Consider the following 19,495-nt stretch of genomic DNA (forward strand, 5'->3'; position numbering starts at 1 on the left):
CTTAATGAACGGTAAACACATTTTCTTTTCCTTTTGATTTTCTTAGTAACATTTTCTCTAGCTTACTTACTGTAAACATATAGTAGTATATAATACATATATAAAATTATGTGTTAATTGACTGTTCATTTAATTAGCCTTTCAGTCAACAGTAGGCTATTTGTATTAAAAGTTAAGTTCTGGGGGAGGAAGAGTTATATGCAGATATTTTGACTGTGCGTTTTGCGGAGGAGTCAGAGGTGGGATCAGTGCCCCTAACCCCTGGGTCATTTAACAATCAAATGAACAATTGGGTCTTTCCTGTTTTCATCATATCCAGTGACCTTGCTGAACTTACTAGCTCCAAGTTTTCCTTTCTTTCTTTTTTTAAGATTCCCTGGGATTTCCTACGTAGACCATCATGTTCTCTTCAAATAGGGATAATTTTATTTCTTCTTTTCCAATCTGAATGCTGTTAATTCCTCTCCTTGGCTTTTTTGCTTGTACAACTTCCAGTATTATGTCAAGTGTGATGAAAGATAACATTCAGCTCTCAGTTGTGTGTAATAATTCATTTTAAATATCAAATTCCATTTGCTTATATTTTGTTTAGGATAGCTGCATCAATTATCAACACGGACATTGGTCTATGGGGTGTTTTCCACATTATATTGACCTGGTCTTCGAACCATGGTAATATTAATCTCATGTTATTCTCTCAATTTCTATTTTCTAGAAGAGATTGTATAGAATTTCTGTTCTTTAAATCTTTAGAATTCTCTAGTGAAACGACCTGGGCCTTAGAATTTCTTTTCCAACTGTGAATTACATTTAATAGTTATAAGACTATTTAAATGATCTATTTAGAACTACATGTGTTTAATAGTTTGTACTTTTGATACAACCTGTGGGCCAGTAGTGATAACTCATTTAATTCTTGATAGATGTAATTTATGGCTATCTTTTTCCTTTGTCAGACTTGATAAAGGTTTGTCAACTTAATTGATCTTTCCAATCATCTTTTTGTTGTAGTTTTATTATCCTTTCATCTTGCTGCTTTTGGGTTTTTTTGTTCTTTTTCTGTTTTTTGTTTGTTTGTTTTTTTGAGATACAGTCTCATTCTGTCACCCAGGCTGGAGTACAGTGGTGTGATCTTGGCTCACTGCAACCTCCGCCTCTCAGGTTCAAGCGATTCTCTTGTCTCAGCCTCCTGAGTGGCTGAGATTACAGGTGTACACTGCCACACCAGCTAATTTTTTATATTTTAGTAGAGACCAGGGTTTCACCGTGTTGCCTAGGCTGGCCTCGAACTCCTAAACTCAGGCAATCCACCTGCCTCGGCCTCCCAAACTGCTAGGATTACATGTGTGAGCCACCATGCCCAGTCTTTCTTTTTCTGGTTTCTTAAGGTTGGAAGCTTAAGATTATTTATCTGAAGCATTCCCTCTTTTCTAATATAGACATTTAGTGCTATAAACTTCCTTATTAGCAATGCTTTAGCCATGTCCCTCAAAGTTTGGTATGTTGCATTTTCATTTTAATTTAGTTCATGATTTATTTCCTTTAAAATCCCGTGACTACTTCAAAATGTATTATTTACTTATTTTTTGCAGAGATAGGGTCTCACTATGTTTCCCAGGCTGGTCTCAAATTCCTAGCCTTAAGCAAGCCCCATGCCTCCTGTTTACTTTCCAAGTGTTTGAAGATTTACTTATTTTTCTGTTTGCATGTTGTCAGGGCATATATTCTGTATGATTTCAATTCCTTTAAATATGTTGATATGTATTTCATGGCTCAAGATATTGTCTATTTTGATACATGTTCCACAGGTGCTTGAAAGGTCTATTTCGCTGCTGTTAGGTACAATAATCTATACATGTCAATTAGATCCTGTTGATTGACAGTGTTAGATTCTTCAATATTCTTCCTGATTTTCTGCTTAGTAGTTCTATCAATTGGGAGAGGAGTACAAAGTCTCCAGCTATAATTCTAAATTTGTCAATTTCTCCTTTCAGTTTTAGCAGTTTTTCTTCATATATTCTGAAGCTCTGATGTCTGGTATATACATACTTAAGACTGCTGTACCTACTTAGTAGACTGACTCTTTCATCATTAAGTAATATTCCTTTTTGTTCTTGGAAATTTTCCTTCCTCTGAAGTCTACTTATTCACCATTAATACAGTCACTCTTATTTTATTATCTGCATGGTCTATCTTTTTTCATATGTCTACATTCCAACTTATATCACTGTATTTGAAATGAGTTTGTCAACAGTAGTTGGGTTGTTTTTTTAATCCATTCTATCAACGTGTCTTTTAAGCGGTATATTTAGATCATGCATGTTCAATATAAGTAATGATATGTTAGGGCTTAAGCCTATGATTTAATTATTTATTTCCTGTTTTTTCTTCTGTTCAATTTTCTATTTCATTTTTCCTGCCTTCCTGTGGTTACCTGAACATTTTCAAAATTCCATTTTGATTTACCTATACTGTTTAAAACAATTCTGAGATATTTAGATTCGCTTGTAAAATATAATGCAGAGAGATCTCATATACCATTCTAGTTCCCTCTAATAGTAACATCTCACATTATGATTATTTGAAATACCTCCTCTATATTCACTGAGAATCATAACAAAGAATGTTGTTATTTGTGCTACAACTGCCAAACATAATTTGGAAACTCAAGAGTAGGATGATCTATTATATTTACCTATATTTCTATGCTTTTCTTTTACTCTTCCTTCATTCCTAATGTTCTCGGTTTCCTTCTTTTACTAGATTCTGTTTGGAGAACTTCTTTTAGCTATTCTTTAAGGGTAGGTGTGCTGATGAAAAATTCTTAAGTTTTATTTTATCTGAGAATAAGTGTTTTACCTCCATATCTGAAGGATATTTGTACTAGGTACAGAACTCTGAGTTGAAAGTTATTTCTTGCATTTGAAAAATGCTGTGTCACTTTCTCTGGACACATGGTTTCTAATGAGACATCTTTTGTCAAATATTTTTTCCCCTACATATAATGTGGCTTCTTTCTAGTTGCTTTCAAAATTTTTCCTCTGTTCCTTGTTTTTAAAGTTTTATTATGATGTTCATTAGCATGAATTTTTTGGGGGTTTTATGTTTGCGGGTTTTCAGCTTCTTTTATATGGTACGTAACTTTTTTTAGATAGGCTGCAATCACTCAGCCAATCTAAAAATGCGACACGTGCCTTTAAGATTCTTCCATTTCTCTTTGTAACTTGAGAGTCATTTCATTTTTTGGTGCTAAATAATATTCTATTGTCTGGATGTACACTATTTTATCTGTTTATCTACAAAAGGACATCTTGGTTGCTTGCAAGTGTTAACTATTAAGAGTAAAGCTGCTATAAACACCTGTGTGCAGGTTTCTATGTGAACATAGGCTTTAACCGATTTGTGTAAATACCAAGAAGTGTAATTGCTGGAGCATATCCTAAGAGTATGTTCGATTTTGTAATAAACCACCATACTGTCTTCCAAAGAGGCTGTACTATTTTGCATTCCCACTAGCAATAGATCAGAGTTCCTGTTGCCCCATATCTTCACCAGTATTTAATGTCATCAGTGTTCTGGATTTGGGTCATTCTAATAGGTGTGTACAGGTATTTCACTGTTTTAATTTAAATTTTCCTGATGACATATGATGTAAAACATCTTGTCATATGCTTATTTGCTGTCCACGTATATTCTTTGGTAAAGTGTCTGCTAAACTCTTCGGCTTGTGTTTGTTTTTTAAATTTTTTATTTTTTGAGATAGGTTTTCACTCTTGTTGTCCAGGCTGGCATGCAATGGTATGATCTTGGCTCACTGCAACCTCTATCTCCTGGGTTCAAGCAATTCTCCTGCCTCAGCCTCCCAAGCAGCTGGAATTACAGGTGCCCACCACCACGCCCGGCTAATTTTTGTATTTTTAGTAGAGACAGGGTTTCACCATATTGGCCAGGCTGGTCTCGAACTCTTGACCTCAGGTTATCCACCTGACATGGCCTTCCAAAGTGCTGGGATTACAGGTGTATTACGCCCAGCAGGCTCATTTTTAAATGAACTTATTTTCTTATGGTGAGTTTAACATTTTTTAAAAAAACATATTTCAGATAATCCCTTATCTGGTATGTGTTTTGCAAATATTTTCTCTTTATTCTTTTGACAGTGTCTTTTGCAGAACAGAAATTTTTAATTGTAATAAAGTCTGGCTATTCGATTCTTTCTTTCACAAACCACATCTTTGGTACTGCAATTAAAGTCATTGCCAAACCTAACATCATCTAGATTTTCTACTATGTCATCTTCTGCAAGTTTTGTAGTTTTGTGTTTTACATTTAGGTCTGTGGTATATTTTGAATTAATTTTTTGTGCAGGATGTTAAGGAGGTCTATGTCTAGATTCCCTTTTCTGCATGTGGGTGTCCAGTTGTTCCGGCAATATTTGTTGAAAAGACTTTGTTCTATTTTCCTCCCTCTTCTTTGTCAAAGATCAGTTTATATTTATGTGGCTCTATTTCTGGGCTCTCTGCTCTGTTCCATTGCTTGATTTATCTGTTCTTTTGCCAATACCACCCTGCCTTAATTACTGTAGCTTTATAGCATGTCTTGAAGTAAAGTAGTGTCAGTCCTCTCTCTTTCAATATTGAGTTGGCTATTCTTAGTATTTTGCCTCTCCATATAAACATTATTTTCTAAATTTTAATTTTATTGTAAATTGAAAAATTATAATTGTATATATTTAAGAGGTACAATGTGATGTTACATGCATATAGCACAGAATTATTAAATCAAGCTAACACATCCATTGCCTTGAATACTTATTTTCTGTGGTAAAAGTATTTGAAATGTACTCTCTTAGCAATTTTGCGATAAGCCATTATTAATTACAATCACCCTGTTGTGCAAGAGACCTTAAAATTTATTCCTTCCATATCTGAAACTATGCACCATACAAACTTTAGAATCAGTTTGTTGGTATGCACAATATAACTTGCTGAGATTTTGATTCGGATGGCAATGAATCTGTAAATCAAGTTGGAAAAAACTGGTATCTTGACAATACTGACTTTTTCTATTCATAAACATAGAATCTCTCTATTGGGTTGATTTTTTTCACTAGAGTTTTGTAGTTTTCCTCATATAGACCTTGCATGCATTTGGTTAGATTTAAACCTAGGTATTTATTTTTTTTTGATGCTACTATAAATGGTATGTTTTAAATTTCAAATTCTACTTGGTCATTGCTGGTATATAAAAAAGCAGTATCATATATTAACCTTTATCCTACAACTTCCCCATAATTGCTTATAAGCTCCAGGAGGGTTTTTTGTGGATTCTTTTGAATTTTCTATAGATATGATCATGTTATCTGTGACAAAGAACAGTTGTCTTTCTTCTCTCCCAATATACGTACCTTTTATTTCCTTGTCTTGTCTTACTGCATTAGCTAGTACTTCCAGTACAATGTTGAAAAGCAGTGATGAGAGACATCACCGCCTTGATCTTAGTGCTAAAACTTTAAACTTTTCACTGTTTAGTATAAAGTTAGCTGCAGAATATTGGAGATTTTAAAAAATCAAGTTGAGGAAATTCCTCTTTATTCCTAGTTTACTGAGAGCTTTTAACATGAATGGGTGTTGGGTTTTGTCAAACGCTTTTTTTTGCATCTATTGATATAATCACATGATTTTTCTTCTTTAGATGACAGATAACATTAATTGACTTTCAAATGCTGGACCAGCCTTACATACCTGGGATATATCCCAGTTGGTACTGGTGTGAAAATCTTTTTTTTTTTTTTTTAAAGACAGGATCTTGCTCTGTTGCCCAGGTTGCAGTGCAGAAGTATCACTATGGCTTACTGCAGCTTCAACCCCCTGGGATCAAGCAATCCTCCCTCCTCAGCTTCCCAAGTAGCTAGGACTACAGGTGTGCACCACATCACCCTGATTTTTAATCTTTTTTTCAAGAGACAGGGCCTTGCTATGTTGTACAGGCTGGACTCAAACTCCTAGCCCCAAGTGGTCCTACCACCTTAATCTCCCAAAGTACTGGATTATAGGCATGAGCCACAGTGTCCAGATGTAAAATTCTTTTTATACATTATTGAATTCAATTTGCTAATACTTGGCCGAAAAATTCTGCATCTGGCTTCATGAGTGATATTTGTCTGTGGTTCTTTTTTTTTTTTTTTCCAGATAGGGTCTTGCTCTGTTGCCCACATTGGAGCACAGTGGCACAGTGGCACAATCATGGCTCACTGCAGCCTTGATCTCCTAGGCTCAAGCGATCCTCCCACCTCAGCCTACTGCGTAGCTGGGACCACAGGCGCATGTCACCATGCCTGGATACTTTTTGCATTTTTTGTAGAGGTGGGGTTTTTCCATGTTGCCAGGCTAGTGTCAAACTCCTAGCCTCAAACAATTCTCCCACTTTGGCCTTCCAAAATGCTGGGATTACAGGGGTGAGCCACCATGATTGGCCCTGTAATTTTTTTTAATGTCAATTTTATTTATTTTTATCTTTCCTCTCTTTCTTTTAGAGACAGGGTCTCTGTCACCCAGGCTGGAGTGCAGTGCTGTGATCATAGCTCACTGCAGCCTTGAACTCCTGGGCTTAAGCCATCCTCCTACTTCAACTTCCCACATAATGTTGAATTTAGACAGTAAATGTAGGCAGCTCTTGAAATTTAATCAATTCTCATCCCATGGATTCAGAGACAACAGCTGAATATCCAGGAGTTAAAGATTCCTGGCTATTCCTTCTCAGTAATTAAAAATTTTTACTTTAAGTTCTGGGATACATGTGCAGAATGTGCAGCCTTGTTACATAGGTACATGTGTGCCACGGTAGTTTGCTGCACCTATTGACCTTTGTCATCTACATTCTCTCCCCTTGCCCCTCTACCCTCCAACAGGCCCCAGTGTGTGTTGTTCCCCTCCCTGTATCCTCACTGTTCAATTCCTAGTTATGCATGAGAACATGTGGTATTTGGTTTTCTGTTCCTGTATTAGTTTGCTGAGGATGGTGGCTTCCAGCTTCAACCATGTCCCTGCAAAGGACATGATCTCATTCCTTTTTATGGCTTCATGGTATTCCATGATGTATATATTCCACATTTTCTTTATATAGTCTATCATTGATGGACAATTGGGTTAGTTCCATGTCTTTGCTACTGTAAAGAGTGCTGCAATAAACATACATGTGCATGTGTCTTTATGGTAGAATGGTTTATATTCCTTTGGGTATATACCCCGTAAAGGGATTACTGGGTCAAATGGTATTTCTGGTTCTTGATGCTTGAGGAATCGCCACACTGTTTTCCACAATGGCTGAATTAATTTACATTCTCACCAGCAGTGTAAAAGCATTCCTATTTCTCCACAGTCTCACCAGCATCTATTGTTTCTTGACTTTTCAATAATGGCCATTCCAACTGGTATGAGATGGTATTTCACTGTGGTTTTGATTTGCATTTCTCCAATGATCAGTGATGTTGAAGTTTCTCATGGCTCTGTAGTTTTCTTTTCTTCTAAGTTCTTTGTCTTGTTTTGGTACTAAAATAATGTTCCTCTAAAAGAATGAGTTAGGAAGTATTCCCTCTACTTGCATCTTCTGAAAGATATTATAGAGAATTGGTATAACCTCTTCCTTGATAGCATTCACTAGTAAACCTATCTGGTCCTGGAGCTGTTTTCGAAGGTTATTAGTTATTGGTTCAATTTGTTGAATAGATTTAGGCCTACTCAAATCATGTATTTCTTCTTGTGTGACTTTTTGCAGATAATGTCTTTCAAGGAATTGGTACATTTCATTTAGGTTACCATATTTATGGGCCTAGAGTTGTTCACAGTATCCCTTATCCTTTTAATGACCATAGGATCTGTAGTGATGTCCTCTTTTGATTTCTTTTTCTTTTTTGTTTTTGAGATGGAGTCTCACTCTGTTGCCCAGGCTGGAGTGCAATGGCATGATCTTGGCTCACTGCAACCTCCACCTTCTGGGTTCAAGCGATTTTCCTGCCTCAACCTCCTGAGTAGCTGGGACTTACAGGTGCCCACCACCACATGTGGCTAATTTTTGTATTTTTATTAGATACAGGGTTTCACCATGTTAGTCAGTATAACTCAATCTCCTGACCTCGTGATCCATGCGCCTTGGCCTCCCAAAGTGCTTACATTACAGGCATGAGCCTCTGTACCATTCCTTGATTTCTGATCTCAGTAATTTGCGGCCTTGTTTTTTCTTAGTTATCCTGGATAGAGGCTTATCAACCTTACAAATCTTTTCAAAGATCCAGATTTTGGTTTTGTTGATTTTTTTCTATTAATTTCCTGTTTGTAATTTCATTTCTGCTCTAATTTTCATTATTTCTTTTCTTCTGCTTATTTTGGATTTAACTTGTCCTCCTTTTTCTAGTTTTCTAAGATATAAATGTAAATTATTGATTTTAGATATTTCTTGTTTTCTAATATATTCATTCAATGCTATAAATTTCTTCCTAAGTACTGCTTTTGCTTCATCCTACAACTTTCGTTTTCCTTTTCATTTAGTTCAAGGTATTTTAAAATTTCTCTTGAGATTTCTTTTTTGATCCATTTATTATTTAGAAGTGTGTTGTTTAGTCTCAAAGAATCTGGGTATTTTCCAGCTATCTTTTGGTTATTTATGTCTACTGTAGGTCTTCTAATTGATCATCTTAATTAATTCTACTGTGATCTGATATGGTTTGGCTCCGTGTCCCCATCCTAATTTCATCTTGTAGCTCCCATAATTCCCATGTGTTATGTAAGGGACCTGGTGGGAGATGAATGAATCATGGGGGCAGGTCTTTCCTATGCTGTTCTCATGATAGGGAATGGGTCTCATGAGATCTGATGATTTTAAAAATGGGAGTTTCTCTGTACAAGCTCTCTTTGCCTGCTGCCATCCATGTAAGATGTGACTTGCTTCTCCTTGTCTTCTGCCACGATTGTGAGCTTTCCCAGCCACATGGAACTGTAAATCCATTATAAACCTCATTCTTTTGTGAATTGCCCAGTCTTGAATATGTCTTCATCAGCAGTGTGGAAATGGACTAATACATGGTCTGAGAGCAGACTTCATGTTTTCTACTATTTCAAGTCTCTTAACATGTGTATTATGGTCAAGGTATGGTCTGTCTTGGTGAGTCTTCCATGTGCTTGAGAAGAGTGTCGAACATGCTACGGTTAAACTGAATAGTCTACAGATGTCTATTATGTCAAGCTGATTGATGGTGTTGATGAGTTCAACTTTGTCCTTAGCGATTTTCTGTCTGTTGGATATGTCCAACAGGGTATTTCTGATAACAGGGTATTTACAACTACAATAGTGGATTCCTCTATTTCTCCATGTAGTTAGTTTTTGATTGAGTTTTTATTTCAATTAGATAAATTTTCAGTTCTAAGTCTTCTATTTGGTTATTATATTATTTCATTTCTTTGATGACATTTTCTAGTTTTTCATTTGTATCAAAAGTGTTTTTAACTGCTTGTGCAATTATCTTTATGGCAACTGTTTTAAAAGTCTCTCAGCTAATTACAGTTCCAACACCTGTGTCAACTTTGATTTTGGCATCTATTGAGTATCTTTTCTCATTCAAGTTGAGATTTTCTTGGTGTATGGTAAGATGAGTGATTTTTATTGTATCATGGTCAAATGAGGCATTTTAATGAGATTCTGAATTATATTTAATCTTGCATGTCAGCAAGACTTTACTAAAACTGTACAGGCAGGAAAAATGAGTGGCAGGGAAAGGGAAGCACTGACTCTACTATTATGCAGAGGTGAAGTTCTGGCTTTCCACAGGGCCTCCACTTACACCCTGGGGAATATCCGGTTACCACTGGAAAGGGCTGAAGTGCATGGTCCCCACTCAGCCTCCACCAACATCATAGAAGGAGGGCTTGCTACTGCTGGATGTGGTGGAGGTCCAGGCTCTCCACTTTATTCACTGACTCTAACCCTAGTGGAAAAGGGCAACTCATCACCACAAAGCAGAGGTAGATATCCACTGACATGGCAGGAGCAGGATAGTGGCAGGGAGGGGAATGCATTATTGCCGTGTGTGGAACCCTGTACTTGATCAACACTGGCACTATGAGGAAGAAAAGGGGTACCTTGTTCCTGTTGGGTAGGGGGTCAGAGTCCAGGATCCCCACTCAACCTCCTTTGACATCACCCCAGTGGGAAAAGGGGGCGGTGAGTTTAATGTCAAATAGTTTTCCATCTTTCTAGGCTGCCCCATTCTTAGTCCACTGCCAAGAAAGAAGGGGTTTTTCTTGGAGCTTTTTGTGGAGGGTTCTGCATCCATTGGCATTTCTGTGTTGGGGGCATCCGGTCTGAGATATGGAGGAAACAAAAAAAATCCAGGGAACTTACTGCTTTGTCATTCCCTGAGTCCCAAGGTCCCTAGGTGGTCTGTCTTCTCTTCAGTTTTGAACATTTTCCCATATTTGTTTAATTAAAACGTCCAGGGTTTTTAGGTCTACTTAGTGGCAGAGATGCAGAACATGCGTCTATTCTCTTTTGTGCAGAAATGTAAGTATATGTGTGTTTAAGAAATTAAAAACCTGAATTTACCTAATTTTTATATAGAGTCAAAATAAAAGATGAACATAAACTAAGAATCAGAGAAATACAGTAATAGTTACTAAAAAAATTTCCAACTTCCAACGGAAATATTACCTTTCCCAGCTGTCCTCCTGATCTTAGGAATGGTGAATTTCTTCAAAGGATTGACTTCACCAGTATTTAACAGGGGTTCATTAGTTGAGCTCATTTGCCACAGTGTATTCTGTTTAGCAGTTTCTTTCATTTCCATTTTGTTGGTGGCCTAAAATCAACCCAAGGTTATTAAGCAAAAGGTCAATAAATACATAAAAGGCAATGGCAGTACAATCATTTAGAAGTTCTTCAACAAAACTGAATAATAAAATGTTCTTAGTCAACTGTCAGAAAGTTTCCATCTCAATTTGCCAGTTACCCAAAAACGAAAATGAGTTTACAACTTGGGTTTTTATATAATATTAAAAATATCAGCTGGGCATGGTGACTTATGCCTGTAATTCCAGCACTTCGAGAGTCTGAGGTGGGCAGATCACCTGAGGCTAGGAGTTTGAGACAGCCTGGCCAACATGGTGAAATCCCGTCTCTACTAAAAACACAAAAAAATTTGGTAGGTGTGGTAGGACATCCTGTAATCCCAGCTACTTGGCAGACTAAGGCACGAGAATAGCTTGAACCCGGGAGGTAGAAGTTGCAGTGAGCCATGATCACTCCACTGCACTTCAGCCTGGGTGACAGAGCAAGACTCTATCTTAAAAAAAAAAATACACACACACACACACACACGTATATGTTTCATATGGGTATGAAATTTTGCTCCTAATGGATTTTTTCCCTTGTAATTCATGTAACTGCAATTGGGTAACCAAAAGTTTCCCTGCTCCTGAAAAGCTCAAAAACATACAGCCATACAATTTTTATACATATTTGGTAAAATTCTTATCAAACATTCCATTTCTTCCCCCCTTTATTTCTTTTGAGACAGGGTCTGTGCTGCCCAAATGGTCTTGAACTCCTAGGCTCGAGTGATCTTCCTGCCTCAGACTCCCAAAGTGCTGGGATTACAGGCGTGAGCCACCAAGCCCAGCCCAAATATTCCATTTTTAAAAAGCATTTTTTTTCCCGATACATTTCTGTGGCTAAAATGATACTCTCTTTAAATCAAAATCTCTGGCTTTAGAAGAAACTTTTAAAAGTTGTAAACCAACTACTGCTTACTATCCCTACAGCTGATGGCCAACAACAGCTAATCACTTATTGGCTATTGTTCTGTAGTATCGTTCTATAAATGCTTAAGACAACATCACATATTGCTATACCAGAAGTACCAAAAATATTCCTCCCCTTCCTTTTTCCCTCTCCTTTCTCTCTCTCCCCAAACTCCCCCACAACCTCCACCCCCTGACAAATATTGATTCTTAACCTCTTTAAGTAGAACTTAAACTGGATTTCAAAAGAAAGCTATGGAGTATACACACAGGGAAATATGTATATAAGTAGGCATTTTTCATACCATTTCATAACATGTTTGATGGCCCTCCTGACACCTATCAACTGCTTAGTTCAAACATTAGATCACAAACCAAATTAAAAGATGCCAAAATTCCACAAAAGGATCACAAAGGATAAGGTTCTATAGAAGGTTCACAAGGCCTTCCCCCTTAATCTCTTCCTCTGTTCTTTACGAAAGGTGATATTGCAATCTCCCAGTCTAACACGGATCAGGGAATGAAAGCAACCTCTAGAAAAAAAGAGAAGAAAGCCAGCCCTTCTTCCATTCAGCCACAATGACAGACGCTAAATGGGGTACTGCCTTCTAAAAAGAATACTCCTAAGATATACCAGTTCTAGAGGTAACTGTCAAGGCTGCCATGTTCACCTGAAGTTAAGTAAGGGTCAGAATAGAAAATAGTTTAGCATGCCTTATGTAATAAAAATTTCTTCAATTAGTCATGATCTGTATCAACAGCACATAAAGGTATAGAAGAATCCATGCAATATACTTTACTTGAACAGCCAAGTGCTGGGACAATCCTCAATACTCCCTTTAACTACAGTTAAATTATATATTCAGGAAAGCTCGATGATTTCAGCTATAGGGCTTCTCTAGTATAATTTACTAATAAAGGAAAGATATATATAAGTTCAGATTCTGTTCCTCAGTGCTAACTTAGGATAATACTTTGCCACAAAAAGCTAAGTTTACAACTAATAACGAATAATCTGGACACAATAGTATTCAATATCCTTCATTAAATAAGTTGCACCTAGCAATTTTTCAGTTATTACCTTTCAAGTAAGAATAACATCTCTGTAACTTCAGCCCAAACTTAAGCCATGTTAAAGTGATAACTTCACGTATTTCTTTTGTTTGCATAGAATATTAGATCTTTGATATATATTTCTTTATGCTCATGTATCACAGACCTATAACCTCATGTTACATATCACAAATTATATCATATGAAATAGTCCTGCGCCGGGCGCGGTGGCTCACGCTTGTAATCCCAGCACTTTGGGAGGCCGAGGCGGGTGGATCACGAGGTCAAGAGATCGAGACCATCCTGGTCAACATGGTGAAACCCCACCTCTACTAAAACTACAAAACATTAGCTGGGCATGGTGGTGCGTGCCTGTAATCCCAGCTACTCAGGAGGCTGAGGCAGGAGAATTGCTTGAACCCAGGAGGCGGAGGTTGCAGTGAGCCGAGATCGCGCCATTGCACTCCAGCCTGGGTAACAAGAGTGAAACTCTGTCTCAAAAAAAAAAAAAAAAAAAAAAAAAAGAAATAGTCCTACAATGATTATATATGTATTTATGTATTTTTTATTTATATACATATATGTAAGTAAAATCAGTAAGTTTGAATTCTGAGGATTCATGCTGAGGCTGTCTTCCGGAGTCCTAGGCTATTCTAAGTAGAGAAAGAAACCAATTCTAAAACCTTCAGGAATACTTAATGTACATGGCAATGCATATAACAGATATTCAAAATGACTAAAGAACAAAGGAACCAAAAACAAGGATTTGCTAACAATTAAAACATCTATTTATACAGTATAGGTTTTAAGAGAATGTATGTTATGAACAACTCTAAGCCAATGCATTTAAATATTAGACAATATAATTCTTAAGGGGAAAAAAGCTAATAAAATTGATTCAAGAATAAAAAGAATGAACGAATAATCCTATTAGGAGGAAATCAGTAGAAATTAAATCAATAGTTAAATAGAAATAATAATACATCATAAATCAGCCGAGTTCATCTCAGAAATGGAAATATTTGCCATTGTCTAGCTCACCTCCCACTCCCTCCTGGATCTGTTTTGATTCCTACCTCCATTACCCTACCTAAACAGCAATCTTCAGAGCCATCAATGATTATCCACATCAGTCATTTGTGGCTTATGACTTACTTGGCCTCTCTCTGTTTGATACTCTTGACCACTCTGTTCTTGAAATAACACAGCTTGCCAGACTTCTATGACTTCATAATCCTGATTTTCTTGGTCTCTTAGTAACTCACCTTTCTGTATCTAGCCTTTATTATTTACTTTTACTTAAAATAAAATACTTTTTACATTTTTATTTTTAAATATTTAATCTAACTTAACCTCTGAAAACTTCATAAATAAAACAGAACTTTGTGCTTTTAGTTTGCATTTAATTCATTATAAGTGACACTGAGTTATTTTATTTTTCCTGTGAATCACTTGTTCTTATTTTTTTTGTCCATTTTTTTTTCACAGAGAAGATAATATTCTAGTTAATGATTTGTAAGGACTCCATATACAAATAAATTAGTTTTGTCTGTCATATGTATTTTAATATTTTTGTCTTTTAATTTTGTTTCTACGTGAGGAAGAGTTCTCACACAGAAAAACTAATTTTTGTGTCGTCTCATTTCTGAATCTTTTTTTTTTTTTCCTTTGAGACTAGCTCTCACTAGTGTTGCCCAGGCTGGTCTCAAACTCCTGAGCTCAAGCGATCCTCATGCCTCAGCCTCCCTGGTGGCCAAGTAGCTAGAAGTACAGGCACATGCCAACTGTACTTGGCTAATTTCTGAACCTTTTATTACAGATCATCACCAGGACTGAATGAGAGTTCTAATTTCTCTATATTCTCATCAACATTTGATGTTGGTAGTCTTTACTTTCTGCCAACCTGACAGGAGCAAATGATAACTCATTGTGGTTATTTTGCATCTTCCCCCAATTTTTTTTTTTTCTTTCGATACAGGGTTTTGCTCTGTCACCTGGGCTGGAGTGCACTGGTGTGATCTCAGTGCACTGCAACCTCTGCCTCCTGGGTTCAAGCCATTCTCCTGGCTCAGCCTCCTGAGTAGCTGGGACTAGAGGTATGCACAACCATGCCTGGCTAATTTTTGTTTTTTTGTAGAGACAAGGTTTCACCATGTTGGCCAGGCTGGTCTCAGATTCCTAACCTCAAGTGATCTGCCCGCCTCAGTCTCCCAAAGTGCCTGTAGGCATAAGCTACTGCACCCAGCCTCTAATTTTTGAGAATGATCAGGTATTGAGTATATTTATTGGTCATGTTTGCACATATGTGAAATGCCCATTCAAGTTTTTTTACCCACTTTTCTATCAGTTTGTTTATCCTATGTATTTGCAAGCAATCTTTACAAGGGATACTTTTTTTTAAACCAATTATTATACTTAATGCAAATAATCTCCCCATTTTTAAATGTCATTTTTTCAACTGCGCGCAGTGGCTCACGCCTGTAATCCTAGCACTTTGGGAGGCTAAGGTGGGCGGATCATGAGGTCAGTAGATCAAGACCATCCTGGCTAACACGGTGAAACCTCATCTCTACTAAAAAAAAAAAAAAAAAAAAAAAAAAAGTTGTATTTTCATTTTCTAAAACAGATATGTTTAATTCTAGTCCCAACTACGAATATTTTTCTTTATATTTTGTGCTTTCATTTTTGCTTTCGATCAACTTTACGAAATAATTCTAAGATTACAAAGATATCCCATGTTTTTAATAAAACTTTCATAGTTTTGTTTTTTACTTTTAAGTCTTTACTCTGCCTCAAATTCATTTTTTGTCCATGATAAAAAAATAAAGGTTCAGGTTTTCCATGTAAGTATCAATCTTTCCTATTCCTACTTATCTGTAATGCCATCTCTGACATAAATCCATTTTCCACATATGCATGAATTCTGAGCTCTGTTTCATTGGTGTCTTTCTGTATTCATGCATCAACACCATATTCTAACAAATATTGATACATGCTTGGGCAAAACCAAAAGAAAAAAAAAATCTTGTTTTTCCACAGCATCTTTACACTTTTTAATACACATTTTAAATTATTAGGCTTATCTAATAATATATCTTGTTTAGGTTTTAACTGGAACTTAACCTAGTGATTAATTTTAAGATAAATTAATATTGTTATATTAGTCTTCCTATCTGTGAACATGGTATTCATGTCATTAATGTCTTTCAATAGTCTTATAATTTTTTTTCCGTGAGGGTTTTTACACTTCTTTTAAAGTATTTATTCTAAGGTACTTTATAACTTTTACATTACTATATGTGGTATCTTTAAAAGTTATTTTATTCACTACTGCATGTGGTATCTTTAAAAGTTATTTTATTCACTACTGCGTTTAAAATAATGTTGATACTGATAATAAAAATGACTAACATATACAAAATACTTACCAGGTACCAGATACTTTTCTAAGTGCTTTAGATATATATTGATCCATTTAATCTTCACAATATCCCTATGAGATACCTTATTTTAAATTTGAAAATGAAAATGCAGGAAAGTTAAATAACATGTCCAAGGACACACAGCTAGGAAGCGTGGAATCTGGAATTCAAAGCTAGGCAGTATGGCTCCAGAGTGAATACACTCAATCACTAGGCAAATGACTCTCCAAAACCAATTTCCATTTATTGGCTACCCAGCAACCTTGTTAAGCTCTTATTAATTCTAATAATTAATAATGACTTACAGTTTTGTTTCTTCCTGTCTGATTCTTATGCTATTTATTTCTTGTGCCTAGTACAATGTTGAATATAAGTGATCACGGTAGTATCTTGATCTTGCCCGATTTTAAAGGGAATGTTTTAAATCTTTTACAATTTAATATAAATTTTTTCCCATCTGATTCTTATGCTATTTATTTCTTGTGCCTAGTACAATGTTGAATATAAGTAATAATGGCAGGTATCTTAATCTTGCCCCTGATTTTAATGGGAATGTTTTAAATCTTTTACAATTTAACATGATAAATTCTATTCTTTAATAGACATGCTGCCATCAGGCTTACTTTTCCTGGGTATAAATTCTAGAATGACTGCTATTTTCTCTCAGCACTCTGAAGATGTAATCACCTTCAATTTAATTGTCATTCATTTATGGGCAATCTTTTCCTCTGGCAGCTTTTACTATTTTCTTTCTCCTGCATTTTCATCATGATGTTCTAGGCTAAGTATTTAATGAATTTCTTATAGCTAACGTTTGGTATCTTTCAACAGTTACGTGAAATTCTCAGAAATTTTATTTTTAAATATTGGTGTGACATCATTCTATTTCCTTGGTATAGATCTTCTAATTACCTATGTTCAAACTCCTGTCTTTATTCTTGTTTCTTAACACTCCTTCATATCTAACAATCACATCATGTTTTTTGATATCTAACATCTGGTTCACTGACTCTCTTCAGCTAGGTCTAATCCACTTCTAGTCCATTGAGTTTTTAAATTATAATTATGACTATTTTCATTAATAACAGTTATATTTGGTCCTTTAAAAAATCTGCTTCTCACATTTTAAAGTCTTTTTCATTTCTTTAAAATAATATATTGTATTGCTTTACAAGGAAGACGTGGTCATAATTGTTGCGGATTGTGCATCTGCACGGCTACTGCTCCTGACTCACCACCGTTCATATTCGCCGAGAAACAAGTTGGTCAGGAAGCCGCACAGCAGCCATGGCTTTTAAGGATATCGAGAAGACACCCGTGGAGCTGGAGGTGGCAATTCACTGAATTCGAATCACTCTAACAAGCCACAACGTAAAATTCCTGGAGAAGGTGTGTGCTGACTTGATCAGAGGAGCAAAGGAAAAGAATCTCAAAGTGAAAGGACCAGTTTGAATGCCTACCAAGACTTCAAGAATCACTACAAGAAAAACTCCTTGTGGTGAAGGTTCTGAGACTTGGGATTGTTTCCAGCTGAGAATCCACAAGCGACTCACTGGCTTGCACTGTCCTTCTGAGATTGTTAAACAGATTATTTCCATCAGTATTGAGCCAGGAGTTGAGGTAGAAGTCACCATTGCGCAGATGCCTAAGTCAACTATTTTAATAAAATGATTACCAGTTGTTAAATATATATAGTATTTAAACTGGATATGATGGTTTATACCTGTATTCCCTGCTACATGGCAGGCTGAGGTGGGAGAATTGCTTGAGCCTAGGAGTTCAAAGTTGGAATGAGCTATGACTGCACTCTAGCCTGGGCAACACAGCAATGCAGCAAGAAAAATAATTCTGTCTCTAAAAAAACCCGTATTTGATAATTCCAACATCTTAAGTCTCAATTCCGATTCTCTTATTTTTTATGTGTTATCATTTACTTTTAATACCCTGCTTCCTGTATCATTGATATATATTATTCATTCATTCACTATTTCCATAACTCATATTCCTTCAAGCTTGGAACAGGTATAAAGACAGACATCTAAGACCAATTAAAGAGGAAAAAGAGTTCCAAGATAAAACCTCACATATATGGTGAAATGATGTTCCACAAGGGTGCCAAGACCATTCAGTGGGAGAAAGGACAGTCTGCAACAAATAGTGCCAGGAAAGCTGGATATCCATGTGCAAAAGAATGAAGTTGTATTCTTACTTTAAACCATGTATAAAAATTAACTGCAAATAGGTCAAAGACCTAAAGATAAGAGTTAAAACTATCAAATTGTTAGAAAAAAACGTAAAGAAAAAGCCTAATGTGAAGGTATTGGGAGGTGGGGCCTTTAGAAGCTGATTAGGTATTAAAGGTGGTGCCTTCATGTAGGTAATGTTACAAAACAGACTGTAAACACCTCCCTCACTGCTTCTACCATGTGAAGGTGCAGCAAAAAGTCAGTGGACCAGGAGGCAGACCCACACCAGCTACCAAATCTTCCAGCACCTTGATCTTGGACTCCCCAGCCTTCAGAACTGTGAGACATTCCTTTTGTATATAAGTTACCCAGTTTATGGTATTTTGTTACAGCAGCCTGAAAGCACCAAGACAGAGGATTTTTAGAAGATGTCTTATAGGTTAGTTTGAACTGATCTTTAGTTAGCAACAGCATAATCAAGAGTATAATCTATACGGTAAGATGCAAAAAAATCTATGTAGTATATCAGATGTCAACCTTGCTCAAACAGCTGTCAATAAATGTCTGCTGAATTGGTGATAGGAGTACTGAAGGGGTAAAGTTAAATAATGCATTGCTTTTCATGGACTGAAAGTTTGAAACCAAGTTTTGTTCAAGGATCAGAGGACGCCCCTAAGCGGCAATCAGTAAAATCCATCTATTAATAATCCTCTTATTGGACTTAAAGAATGTTGCTGACCTTTCTCTGCCAACTAAGGCAGGAACATCTGGTTAAGCATTAGATCTTTTGTTTTCTTACAGAGTTCAGACTATGAAGCCATTATGTTACATTCCATTAGGTAAATGTATAGGTTATTCAAGGATTTACATGTCAACACTTTTAGAACACATACATTTAGAGAAAGTTCAATTTTGTCATAGTGACTTGTGAAGTTCTATCTTTAATTTTTTCACAAATCCTTTAATGTGAAGCTTGACTATTTGTACCTTGGAACTTGGGAGAAGAGTGAACATCTGCAATGCCTAAATGCAGGACAATGATGGCCCA

The 19,495-nt window shown here is 36.2% G+C and overlaps 1 protein-coding gene and 1 pseudogene across 1 annotated transcript in view; one reads left to right on the forward strand and one right to left on the reverse strand.

Annotated features, from left to right (window-relative positions):
- TEX15 (testis expressed 15, meiosis and synapsis associated) overlaps nt 1-19,495 on the reverse strand; it is an 88,120-nt gene that overhangs the window by 54,097 nt on the left and 14,528 nt on the right. The window contains exon 3 of the mRNA XM_037741021.1: nt 10,699-10,846. Coding sequence (XP_037596949.1) covers nt 10,699-10,846 — 148 coding nt within the window. The remainder of the gene's footprint in view (nt 1-10,698; nt 10,847-19,495) is intronic.
- Nucleotides 17,549-17,947, forward strand: LOC108309591 (annotated as a pseudogene).

Source organism: Cebus imitator, unplaced genomic scaffold (genome assembly GCF_001604975.1).
Source record: "Cebus imitator isolate Cc_AM_T3 unplaced genomic scaffold, Cebus_imitator-1.0 Scaffold5, whole genome shotgun sequence".
Taxonomy (NCBI): Eukaryota; Metazoa; Chordata; class Mammalia; order Primates; family Cebidae; genus Cebus; species Cebus imitator.